General features: G+C 40.5%; 1 protein-coding gene across 8 annotated transcripts in view; it reads left to right on the plus strand.

Moving 5' to 3' along the window:
• Positions 1 to 13,278, plus strand: part of ITPR2 (inositol 1,4,5-trisphosphate receptor type 2) — a 529,604-nt gene extending 516,326 nt beyond the window's left edge. For all 8 annotated transcript variants that reach the window (XR_013522736.1, XM_054238248.2, XM_078339073.1 and 5 more), the window contains 2 exons: positions 9,466 to 9,627; positions 10,316 to 13,278. Coding sequence is in view for 7 of the 8 variants with exons in the window: in XM_054238248.2 (XP_054094223.1) it covers positions 9,466 to 9,627; positions 10,316 to 10,402 (249 nt within the window). In the remaining variant the exon portion in view is untranslated. The remainder of the gene's footprint in view (positions 1 to 9,465; positions 9,628 to 10,315) is intronic.
• Positions 13,279 to 13,987: the final 709 nt, after the last annotated feature.

A 13,987-nucleotide genomic window follows, 5' to 3' on the forward strand; every position in this document is an offset into this window, starting at 1 on the left:
AAACAGTCTGAGGATAAGAATTCATGAGTCTTTGAAACTGCAGAATTCAGGGCTCTTCCTGACACCTCCCAGCATTTTTGGAAATGTTGGTTAAACTATTTTAATCCTCTTTTTGGCTGTGGGGGTCCTCGCTTACCTGCTTCCCTCTGTCTCCCTAAAGTCAGGAAGCCATCAGGGATAAGGGCCTTCGGGCTCACACCTACACAAACTTAGAGCCCGCAGGACCATCCATAACATGGTGGTAGGCAGTCCTGTCCTCCTGCCAGCCCTGTGCTGGGTATGGGTCACACCCCCTCCCACCATGGATGTGCTGCCTATAAAGCCAGGGTTTATAGAATCAGCCCATCTCCGGGTACCTTCCAGCTGTAGCTTTTTTATTAGATACTTGGGCCCTGCTGAGATTATGAGTCCCATGAAGTCATTTTCATCCCAGAACTCTCCTCCTTCCTGGGCATTTTCATGGAACCTCTTTTTCCCTCTGTCTTTCGGAGCAATGACTAGATTAAATAGGCTCGTCCCTAGAAGGCTCCTAGGGCCAAATGCCCCTTCCCACCAGTGCACTGAAAATGGTGCCATGGAAAGGAAGCCAGGCAGGAACATGTCGGTGACACCAGCCTTTGCTGGGTGCTATGCACGGCTCTATGGCGCAGGCTTCAGCAACTCTGCATACGGCCTCAGCTAACCAAGGATGCTTTCTATTTGTAGTATTGCTTTATAATTTTGTAGAAATTCACAAATTTATATATGTTAATATGTAAGTGATATTTGAGCATTTAGATTTGAACAATATTTCAATGTATGATGATAACACTCTGAAAGGATCTGTTGCTTTACAAAAATCTTTCAATTCTGTTTTGCTTTGGATAACTACCACATTTCAAATTTTTCAGTCCTCACAATTGTGGTACCCCACCACGTTTGCAGGAACCTACCAGTTCACAAGGAAGATCCAAGGAGATCCAGACAGAATAGACAGGGAGACACAGAAAGAAGGATCTGCTTAATCAGGGCTTAAAAATGAGTCTTCAAGTCCTGTCATGTGTTTTTCTAATGGAGCAAAAAATCATTCCTACTCTTCTTCCCTCCCTCTTTATAGAATGAGTTGTCAGAGTTTTCATTTATTTGTCAGTCCAGGAATAGTTTGTTGTTGTTATTGTTGTTTTAGAGACAGGGTCTCGCTGTGCTGCCCAGACTGGAGTGCAGTGATATGATCATAGCCCACTACAGTCTCTACCTCCTAGGCATAAACGAGCCTCCCACCTCAGCCTTCCAAGCAGCTTGGACTATAGGTGTGCACCACCATACCCAGTTACTTTTGAAATTTTTAGTAGAGATGAGGTCTTGCTATGTTGACCAAGATGGCCTCAAACTCCCAGGCTCAAGCGATCCTCCCACCTTGGCTCCCGAAGTTCTGGGATTATAGGTATGAGCCATCACACCTAGCCTTAGTGTTTTAATTTCTAAGAACACAGCTGTATCCTTTCTCTCTCACCTGCAGTCCCTGACACTTGTCAAACAGGACTATGTTTTCTAGCGCATTCTTCCTCCCTTATGAATGCAGGTCCCGCATCTGAGCCTCTGTGAGAACCAGCTGTTTTTTTGCCCGCCTTGAGCAGTGCTTGTTGTTTACAGGTGGGTGTTCACTAGAAACTGGATGAGGAATCTCAACGCCAATGTCATGAATATCTCCTCATTTTTTGAGCTAAAGCCTAATCTTCCTGTTAGTGCAAAAGTGAGAAGCTCACCATGCCCTTACTGAAATTGAGCAGAGGTGCTGGGGTACATGAGACACGCCCCCATCACCATGCCCCATAACCAAATGATTACTTCGACTTCAGAAAGAATTCTTGTTCCAGATTATTTGCTAGGTCCAAAGTTCTTGGGCAGAAGGATTGCTGCCTTTCCCTGAGGGACCTTCCAGTAACTAGGGAGTAGCAGCATAGCTTGTGTTCCTTTTGAAAGGCATTTCTGCTGATGTCTTCAGACCAAAAGTGCAAAGAGAGGAATGCAGTAGGTCATGCTGAGGCTTTGGGGAAATGCTTATACTCTCAGCCTAGAAGGCTTTGTGAATGAATTTTAGAATGGAAAATGCAGTATAAACATAAAGCTCAGGAAAGGATGGTAACCAAGAAAAAACATAGGACATCCTAAGCATAGCCATCAAGTCTGATTATAGAAGTGAAGGTACATATTAACTGGTTTACCAATATTCTATTACAATGTATAGTACATTTCACGTATTGTCCTAGTATTTCAGAGCATTCTGCAAAATCACAGGATGCCAACTGCTGCTGCATTTCCATCAGTATCTCCACATGGATCCATGATATCATGCCTAGAGGGTTTGTGTTTCTGATTTTTAATAAATCAACCTTTAACATACCCCACAAGAAGAAATCAAGGGGGCTCCAGTAATAATAGCTTCTGTTTGGAGACTCACTGTAATCTTTATTTTCTTTAGCAGGTTCAGAAGCTAAGCATAGACATCTTCGTTAGACATGGAGAGCAGTCTGGTGCAGTGACAGGGTACAAGATTTTCAATCAAACAGCGTGAAGGCTAAAGCCTGGTTTAGCCACTAACACCACCTATATGACCTTGGGCTAGTAACTAATCCTCTTGCCTCAGTATTGTCATCTGTACAATGGGATGGAAATAGTCACTACCTTACGGAATTGTGGGCATTGGTCACTGCATGATTAAAAAGTGCCTGACATTTGGTAGGCAACCCACAAATGGGATCCATTGTGATGATGTAGATCTACAGTACTTGCTTTCTGTAGCTTACCAACAGTCAATTTTTAATATGTACCCAATAGTGCTAAAAAGACCAAGATAATTTCTTTAATGTTCAGCTCATATAAGTCAGTCTCATTATTTCTTAATCTCATTCTGATGTGGAGAAAAATTATTACATTCTTTTTATTTTCTTGAGCCAGTGGAGAATTAGGTAGGAATAGGGATAGATTATATAAGAGCTATTCCGCTATGTAATATGGAAGAACTTGTCCAGAAGTGGAAGTCAAGTGCAGGGACATCTGCCACTACTTTGCTGTGAGACCTCAAGGAAACCTAAACCTTCTAGGTTTCAGGCTGGGCATTTGCAGTATACTGGGTGTGGGCTGTGTGGTTTTGAGACACTTCTAGCCAAAATGCCATGTTTCTGTTTGCTTATTTGGCAAGCTCAATCTTCTCTCAGCAATTTGGTTTTTAAAGCTGTCTTTACCTCATAGCTCACAAAATAATGAGCTGGAGGAGACACAGACACCACCTAGGGTAACATTCTGATTTCACAGATAAGGAAACTGGGACTCAAAGAATGAGGCTTTCTTCCTTCTTATGTCATATAGCTAGAATTTTGCAAAGCTAAAACGAGAACTGAGGTGTCCTGACTCATAAATTTGTGCTCTTTTCATTATATCCCCATTGTCCTTTCCCATAAATCAGGTATCACATTTAAGAAAAAAATGTGAAAACATAGCACAGCTGATTTTTATTTATTTATTATTATTATTATTTTTTCTGCTATGAGTCTTCACTCTTACAGCCCAGGCTGGAGTACTATGGCACGATCTCGGCTCACTGCAACCTCTGTCTCCCAGGTTCAAGCAATTCTCCTGTCTCAGCCTCTTTAGTAGCTGGGATTACAGGCACCCGCCATCATTACCCAGCTAATTTTTGTAATTTTAACAGACGTGGGGTTTCACCATGTTGGCCAAGCTAATCCTGAACTCCTGACCTCAGGTGATCCACCCACCTCGGCCTCCAGAGTGCTGGGATTTCAGGCATGAGCCATCGTGCCTGGCCCAGCACAGTTGATTTTTGACACTTACAACCTAATAATTTTATTGAATAACTACAAGGTTTTTATACTTCTTTATTAGAATTTAGGGATAGGAGGGTATGGTTGGCATGCTGTGTGTGCCCTAAAGGGACTTCTCAGGGACATGAGGGTTCATCTTTAAGTTTTGCATTTTAGAATCTTCAAGAAGCTCTAGATTTCCACTTACCCACTTACTAGGACCATACATAGCCTCAGAATCTAAGAGTTAATGCACATCATCTCTGACTTTATACTACTGTGTGGTCAAAGATGTTCACTCCTGGTGAAATAAGGAGGTTATTTTATTTTGACCAAAGTCATCATGAGAATCTAATAATCATATGCATGATCACTAGATATACATAGCATGTATGAGTAAACCAAGAAATAACAAACCAAATCAAACTGCTTTGTTAGATAGTGTACACATTACAAGCCTACATGGAGAGGAAGTGGTGTCCTGTTAACTAGTAACTGCTCTGTGTGTCTGTCCTGTGGTTCTGGTGTAGGCTAAAGTCTAGGGTTTACCTTCCTCTTCTCCTGCTCAGATTGAGCCTTCCGTGGAAGCCATAAGAGCAGAGAGAGAAACTTCTGAGTGTTTAATTGGCAGCTATTTTCAATGGAAAAGCACATTCAACATTTAAGAATGCTGCTGCATTGGAGTTAATTTTCATGAAAAGAATGTACGGTAATCCCCGCTTCTCCATGGCTTTGTTTTCTGTGGTTTTGGTTACTCACGGTCAACTGCAGTCCAAAAATGGTAAGATATTTTGAGAGAGAAAAAAGAGACCACATTTATTACAGTATATTGTTTTAATCATACTATTTTATTATTAGTTATTGTTAATCTCTTACTGTGCCTAATTTATAAATTATACTTCATTATAAATATGTATATATAGGAAAAGACATAGTATATCTAGGGTTCAGTACTCTCCACAGTTTCAGACATTCACTAGGGGTTTTGAAATGTAGCCACCTCAGGTAAGGGGGACTACTGTACTTTCTGTGGTAATTTTTAAGAAAAAGACAACTGATTTTTAAAAGACTGCTTTCTTCAAAAAAGAAAACATAAAGCAATCTATTTAAATTGGTGATTTTTTTCCATTGTAGTGAGAAATATAAAGCATTCAACTCAGGTCTCTTAAAAATTAAGAAAAGGAAGCATAAAACATTCAATATTAAAATAATTTTTAATTGTACATTATATATTTGTCTCAGATTGAGATCAGCAGGTATACAAGGGAAGCGAGGAATGGAACAAGAAGCAGAAAAGTAGGTGAGAAAAGGCTGAGAAACAAACTAACTAAAACACAGACAGATACAAAGAGTGAAAGAAGGATTAGAAGAACCAGAAAAGAGTTGGAAGACAGAATAATATTTAGGAACAAAGAGACATAGTAAACACAATCAAGAATTATTAAGTGAATGGATAAACAAAGAAACAAATGGAGAAAGTGAGTGTAGCGAAAGGGAGTTCTGTGGCTCAGATGGCACCAGTTATGGTCCACTAAGAGCTGCCCTTGTTTCCTCAAAAGCAAGAGGGCATGGACTTGGCTGATCCTGGCCCCTGAGCTGCCTGCAATGGTGTTTTTTTGGAGGCAATTTTACAAATGCTCATACGTTATCTGTGAGAGTTGCAGTCTACTGTTAGAACAAGGTTTTGCATCTGTTTCTCTTGGAAACTTTTTGAAGGTTGATGTTTTCACTGTCCCTCACATTCCTGGTACCTTCTTACCCCAAGCCCAGTCTGTGATGCTCCCAAATCCTGCCCCAACAGCCTCTCCGGAATCTCTGTCCCGTTGTGTGTCAAACAAATCTCTCCCAGAACACTGCTTTCCTGGCTCTCTCCCAAGAGGAGCCTTTTCATAGTCTGTTTTGTGTTGCTATAACAGAATATGTGAGACTGGGTGATTTTACAATGAAAAGAAATTGGCTTGCAGTTCTGGAGTATGAGAAGTCTGTTATCAAGGTGCCCATGTCTGGTGAGGGCCTTCTTGCTGTGTCACCACAGGATAGAAAATGAGAGAGTGAGAGAGCAAGAGGGGACTGAACTTGCCCCCCCCACCCCTTTTTTTTGAGACAGAGTTTCGCTCTTGTTGCATAGGCTGGAGTTCAGTGGTGTGATCTCAGTTCACTGCAACCTCCACTCCCGGGTTCAAGTGATTCTCCATCCTTAGCAGCTGGGATTACAGGCGTGTGCCATCATGCCTGGCTAATTTTGTATTTTTGTATTTTTAATAGAGATAGCATTTCTCCATGTTGGCCAGGCTCGTTTCAAACTCCTGACCTCATGATCCCCCCGGCATAGCCTCCAGTTCTGGGATTATAGGCATGAGCCATTGTGCCTGGCCTCGAATTTACCCTTTTGTTACAGCACCAATCCCCACCCCTATGAGGTGGATGCCCCAAGGTCTAATTACTTCTTAAAGGTCCCACATCTTAATACATTTACAATACCAATTAAATTTAAAAATTAAATTGAGCTTTAGAGGGACAAACATTCAAACCATACATAGCAAGCCCCTTCTCCTTCAGTCCCTTGGTGGCAGTTGCCTATTTTCCCAAACTGTCTGTATTAAGAGCCCTAGAAAAGGGTCAGCACTCTGGGCTTCTCATCACCAAGGAATCAGTGCACCTCAAACCTCAAATGCACTTTTCTAGTCCTTCTTATCCTATGTTCTAACACCTCTTGGTCACTCTTGTTCATTTATACAGATTTTGGCCCTTGGCTACCCACAGCCTCTTCATCTACCCCAACTGCTGACCTGCAGGATGACTTCAGGAGTTTGGTGCACAATTCATCTAAAAGATTAGCCTCTGCAAATTCTAAGATTTTTTTTATGGTGGTAAAATATATATAACACAAAATTTACCATTTTACCACTAAAGTGTACAGTTTTGTGACATGACACACATTCACATGTTCTGCAATGTGAATCACTAATCACTAATCTATCTCCAGAAATTTCTTATCTTCTCCAGATGATAATCTGTATCCATTAAACACTAACTTCCCAAGTTCAGTGATAATTTACTTTTACCAGGTTTAAGGCATTCTCACCCCAGAATTTTCATTTCCTGAAGTTGTTCTACTTTTGGAATTTTAAATTTTGTTATTCTACTTTCTTTCCACAATCGCCTGTCTTGCCAACAGACCTTGATGCAGACGGATCTGAGTTGGGATCCAGGCTAATCCAGTTGCTAGCTTCATTTCTTAATCTGTTTTGTGTTGCTATGAAGGAATACCTGAGACTGGGTAATTTATAAAAAAAGAAGGCTATTTAGGTCATGGTTCTGAAGGCTACACATATCAAAATATGGCATAGAAGGGCCAAAGGGGAAGTTGGCATGTGCAAAAAAACTCCAAACCCTAGGGGCATCCTGGCTTATAACATCCCTCTCTCATGGCAACTAATCCATTCCCCTGAGAACCCATCCAGGCTCTTAAGAGTGAGAATTCGCTGGGCACAGTGGCTCACGCCTGTAATCCCAGCACTTTAGGATGTTGAGGCGGTCAGATCACTTGATTGTCATTGCCCTCCAGTCTGGGAAACAAGAGCAAAGCTCGGTCTCAAAAAAAAAAAAGTGAGAATGGCACCAAGCCAATTACTGAGGGATCTGCCCCCATGACCCAAACACCTCCCATTAGGTCCTACATCCAACACTGGAGATCAAATTCCAACATGAGGTTTGGAGAACACGGACAAACCATATCTAAACCATGGCACCTCACTTTCTTCATTTGTAAATTTCAGATAATAGATAATATAAATACTGGATAGATCATAGAACCTAAATTCACAGAATTGTTGAAAGGAATAAGTGCTTAAAGAGCATTTAGCACAGGTCTGTTTTCCTCTGTCCTTCCTACCAGTTCACACATTAATCTGTATCACATCAACCACTACCATACAAGCATTTCATGGGCCCCTATTAGGTTTCCTCTGCTCTTAACCCACAAACCTATTTCAGATCTTTCCCCTTTTCTCTATCTGCCTACCCAGACACTGTCTTCTCTGTTTCTGTAAATCAGAGTCCTTAACACTTTAATGGTATTAGAAGCACACACATTCTCTGAAGTTCTGATCGGTAAGAGGTGATAGGATGGGAGTCTGCAGTTTTAACAAGCAACCCGGGGATTTGGACGCACACAGTGTGCAGTCCACTCTTTGTGGAGGGCGGTCCTGAGCCATAAACTCCTTGAGAGCAGACACACAGTCTTATCTGACTTTCACCCCTAAATACCTAACAATAGATGCTGAAGGATTGATTGAGTGAATGAATCTGTCACTCTGCACTTCAGAGTAAGTTACTGTTCACCTTTGAAATGCTAATTAGCTAAAGCTGTTAAAATGCAGTTTAAAACTCTTTAATATGTTTTATCTTTAGTTCTTTATCAGCCCTTTTCACTGCCATTGGGGGTGGGGAACTGTAAAGAACTTGTTATTCCCTGACTAGCAACAACTAAAAGCCAACCCAATGACCAGGTAAGACTGCGAATGTTGTCTAGAGATACACAAAGTGGGCCCTGCCATTGTCACTTAGGGAAAAACACTTGATGACTCTTCTTCCAAGGATCCCCCACAGCAGAGGTTGTTGTAGCCATTTCAGTGGACTTTTCTGGAATGGAGTCTCAAGTGCGATGCTCACTGCTAGGGATGTTGGGAGAAGGTGACCTAGAGAAATAGGTGGGTAGATAGAGATAAATACTGGCACACCCAATCAGTGTTGCAGAAGCTTAAAATTCCAGCTTTGCCATTTCCTAGCTTGTGACATGAGTAATGAAGCTGTTGGAGCCTCTTCTTTCCTTATCTCTCAAATGGGGACCATATGCTTTACCTTGCAGAGCTTTGGGGAGGATTGAAAAATGTCTATAAGAAATGCATAGTGATTCTATGACGTTAGACAGTCGAGCAGAGTTTCCAAGAAAGTGTCTGTCAGTCTCTACCATGATGGAGGGAAAACACACATACACACATAAAACACCTACACCCAGATTGCCTACAAAAACAGAAGTGGAACCAGTGATTGCCCTGTGGGGAAGTCTAACTCTCACCCTTTGCAATAAAATCTTTCCAAAGGGAGCAGACAGAGTAGCCTCGGGCCATGCCCTCCCACTTCTCTCTTCCCCAAGTGGAGCTCTGAGCGGGGCAGAGCTGGTTGGGGAGCCTTTATAGAGGAAGTGGGAGGTAAAGTAGTGTGGGTGGCTAATGCTGAAACATTTCTTTTACCACCTTCCTATACCGTCCCCGCCCCCACTTCTGTTCTGTGTCAGGGGGAAAGAGAAACAGTGCATGCCTATGCTGTACCCACACATGCTTGGATCTGCTCCCCCAGCCTCCAGACCCCACCTCATTATTCATCAACATTCACTGAATGCCTGCAGCCTTCATGGTGCTTTCTGCGTGCCTCATCAGGACCTCCCCAGGAGCCTGTATAAAGTTTGCTTCAATATTTGGGGTCTTCCCCAGCCCATGAAGACCAGTATCTAAGCCATACTTCAGCCCTTCCTTATGCCTGATTTTCTCTCTTCAGTTTGAGTGCTGAGAGACTGTTTTAAATGTCAATAATAATGAATAGCTATAGATATTCTCCCCTTCCATACTTATTCCCTTGTTCCCGCACATTTATTTCCTTTCAGGAGAAGAATTTGGACTGGTTTCCTCGGATGCGAGCCATGTCCCTCGTTAGCAATGAAGGGGACAGTGAGCAAAATGAAATTCGGAACCTTCAGGAGAAATTGGAATCGACCATGAGTCTGGTCAAACAGCTGTCGGGTCAGCTGGCAGAGCTCAAGGAGCAGGTGGGTGCATTCAGGGAGATGGTGCTGGCTGGGAGAAGTCATTCACCACCTCCGCTGAGGGGAGCCAGGTCATCATCCATAGAGGATTGCAAACTCTGAGAAAGAAACCTCCCGTTGTACTGTAGAACCACATCCCAGCAAATGGGGACTTCCACTTATCCCACCTCCCTGAGCCTTGTGCACACTTCCCCTTCTATGGAAGGGGAAAAGGAGAATATGCCAAAATACAAGCCCCTCTTTGCATTAAAAAAAAAAAAATCATTTTCTGCCATGATAGTAATTACTAAGCCCATGGGAAAGGCAGATTCTCATTAGTATCTGCCATTTCAATGCTATAATCAACCCCTTTATCATATGAAATTGTTATTATTAGTAAAAATATCAACAGTAACCATGGTAGCTATTAAAATGACTGTAATGGTGACAGCTATGTGACAGGCAAGATCTGTTTTATAAAATGACTCTTTTAAGAGTCATGGTTTCTGCTTCCTAACCACAGAGGAGGGGTTGCTCTTTTTCTCTGTTTTTGGAAATTTATTTTTTTAAATAGCCCTTTTTTGATAACTATATTCTATATGATGCTAGACAGTAGGTAGTTGGGTAAAATTAACTGAAAATGGTTGTGGCCCAGCAGCACTGGGTAAGAGTGAGAAAATCCGCTGAACACACACTCTGTCTTTTCCCCCAGATGACAGAACAAAGGAAGAATAAGCAGAGACTGGGCTTCCTCGGATCAAACACACCCCATGTGAATCATCACATGTCAGCACACTGATACCATGGGGGGAAGCCGTGACTAGCCTTTCATCAGTGTCCTGCCTGATCACTGAATAAAGAACTGAGATGGAGGGGAGTGAACAGTGCCTATTGTTGAAAAGTTAAAAACAACCAAGTGCCAAGATGTTGAGTGGGTTAGCTCTGAGAACAATTTATAACTGTGTTTTCATGGTTGCAAAGACCTAACCTCAAATGCATCTGCTAGAAAGAGTACATCACACATTCGCAATACAACAGGAAGAAAAGGCATATCCAAAAGGCTGGAGAGGGCAGGAGTGGCAGGGTGGAAGGAGACATGGGGCAGGGAGAACTCTCTTCTGCTAAATTGATAGGAGTCAGTTTTGTCTTAAATGCTGACTACCGCCACTGACATGGTTGGCTGAATTTCTTTTAATTGTGGCATATAGGTTTGTGATACAAGAAGTCTTACTTTGGTGACTAAGTTTTACCAAGGAAAATAACTGAAAAGATTAAAAGTGAGAGTTGAAAAGAAATGATAATGATGCTTCCAAACTGTAGCTATCACAGAGTAATTTCTTTATTTATAACATGAAGCACAATGGATTTACAGCTCTAGGAACTTAGCGCTTTGGAGCTTTTGCCTCTCACGCTGACAACATAACAGAATGTGATTGCCTTCTCTGGGGTTCAGACAGCCTCTGTCAATGTGGAGCACAAAAGGAGATTTTCGTATAACTTGTTAAAAACATGTTCTAAGTCATGTAGTCATGTATAGGCTAAGATTTTAAAAGATCTGGGGGAATAAAAAGCCAACAGTAAGTGCCAGGAAAGGTTTTCTTGAGACTATATGTATGCTATTAAAATATATTGAGATTAACAAATGAAAATGCTTATATGTGCTAGGAATTATTGAGAAACTTATGATGGTGGCATTGCCTTTTATAAACGTGGAATGAAAGCCATTTGACTCATGTTTGCTGTGCTTAAAGAACTGTTTAAGGAACTGAGCATTTTCATTTATGCTATTCCTGCAGTTAGGAAAAAAAAAAAACCCAAGAAATGTATTGAATACTCAAGAAAATGCCACATTTCAATTACATATTTAAAACTGTATCTGTAAGGGCTTTTCAAAATGTAGAAAGACAAAAACCTCTTACTCAAATTGTTTATATGTTAAATCATTGCAATCAGAATTTGTCAAGGGAGAGAATAACCTGGCGTGTTCGGGTTATTCTTTGAGACTACACATTTGGAATAGGAGAGCAAAATATGGATAATGAAAGTGTTAGGGAAAATGCAGTGTGATAGGAAGTGAAGACACTTGATTCCAGACTCTGGGAGATGCTCTGCAAGTTGACCTGGCCTCACCCTGACAAGAACAAAATACTGCCTCCAGAGTCTTTAAATTCTCAGTTATTAACACCAAGGTTTAAGGTCCAGAGAGCATTTGCTATGACCATTTTTAAAGCTTTTGGATTGTTCTAACATAGCTTAAGCTATTGGTTCCTAAAAATCCCAAATCATGATCTGTGTAGAATATAAAGGAAACCTGAACCAATCTTTCTTCCACACAATGTTAAAATGTAGAGTTGGAAGAAAGCTGTTGGGACCCAGAGCAATGAATTTTTGAACTGAAGCTACTGGTACTCCCTGGCACCACCTCAGACTAAGAATTCCTCACCTGACATGATAGTATTTTTCCTGATAGGAGCTGAACGACTCTGACATTCATGATCCAAAGATACTACAATATTTTGATATGTCTGCATGCAGCACAGAATTTTGAATCTAGCAAGCAGTCAATAAATACATGAGAAATTCAGCTGTCGTTCATTTACTCTTAATTATTTATAAAACTTTAAATGATGTCACATATTTGTTTGTTTTAAACAGCTTTCCCAAAATCAAAGTAGACTAAAGCAGCCATTTTTAATATCCAGGATCATCAATGCTATTAACAATATGAGATAAAATACACTCTAAAATGTTTTCATCAGGCAGAGTTTTATGGATAGGGAAAACAAGAGAAATGTGGTAAATATTGAACATATTCCAATATAGGAATCTATCTTTATTTCAGTACAAAATAAAGTATTTCTGATGTCTGAACTAGAGATCAAAAGAATAGATTAATTTGTACACATCTGAGCAACCTGTCTTTCAGATGATAAAGTATCTAGTCTTTTCTGACACCATAATAGTTCATTTTGTAGGGAATAAGCCATTAGGTGTATGTAACTGCTATCTAGAAATGACCTAATGTCCCCAACCACTATGTAGTAGCAGCTCACTGTTTCACAGCATATTTTCTCCTGAGGGAAGTATTCAAAAGAGACTGCAATTAACAAGACTCTTATTTCATCAAAATTTAAATATTTCTCAGTTGTATTTTTAATGTCTCTTTCTTTCCTGCCTAAATGCTTATAAATTATAAAGCAAAAAACAAAGAAAAAACAAAGACGACAACAACAAAAAACTCAAGCAAACAAAAAAGGCACTTTTCAGAACATCAGATTCCTAATGGAGAAGGTAATGGGGAAATTTGACATTCGAGATAAATTTATATTTGTTATGTGTATGTTTGTTAATGCAACTGGAATATTTGACCTAGGTGAGTATTAGTTAACACCCTTGTATTTACATAGTGACATCAAAATAAATACAATCATCTTTGACTTTGATGTTAAGGGAGATATAAAAAAATATTTAGTTATTTAAAATCCATATTGGTTCAAAAGTATCAGTTTCTGATGAATAATATTTTTAATTTCAAAAGGGTTTTGTTCCCTCTCTGCTCCATTTTAAGGCTCAACAGTTTCATGCAAATATGTTTTCTGAGTTAAAATAACAGTTTTAGATGAGAAAATGCTTGTTAGGACTATAATATAAATAAATAAATTATATGTATGCAAAGATTTATCATATTTTCTACCCCTTAAAAAGTTAAATTAGGCTTATTTTCCTGTATATTGCCGTTTTTCTGTTGGTAAAGAAGACACAAGTTCTAGTAGATTGTTAATAATATCAGCCGGATATTTCATTCATCAGAACTAATTGTGTGCTTATTCTCATATTCTCAGCTCATAACTCCTGCTTTGGCTGCTCTCTTTATTTTACAATTGTTTTATTGCAAACAGTAAGGCAGTATGGCCCCCAGCCCTCAGGACTGAAAATGAGTGGAGAGGCTGGGGAGTTGGGGAGGGAAGGTGGAGATGGGGATTTCTGCTTCCCAGTACTCTATCATTAGAGAAAAGGAGGGGTAAACATTAGCTAATAAGAAGAAAAGAGCTTATTCTTCAGGGACCCAGTAGATTGGACTAGGCAAGGAAATATTGCACAGGCATCATGATGTAACAGATTATGGACCCCAGAGATACCCCTTATCCATGCAGAGAACAAAGCTGTGTGGAAGAGCAACTACCGTAAGATGGTGCATTCCCTCCAGCGGCTTCTAAAGCTATCCTGAATAACAAATCAGCTATTCCGACCTACAGACCCATTCCAACCAATATGCTGTGATACACGCCGCAGTACGCTGCAGAGGAACAGACATCTTCAGCACAAACACAGATGCCTGTAGGAACTTGGCAAGTCACTAAATTGCATGAAATTGTGAGGTGCA

Source organism: Callithrix jacchus, chromosome 9 (assembly GCF_049354715.1).
Source record: "Callithrix jacchus isolate 240 chromosome 9, calJac240_pri, whole genome shotgun sequence".
Taxonomy (NCBI): Eukaryota; Metazoa; Chordata; class Mammalia; order Primates; family Cebidae; genus Callithrix; species Callithrix jacchus.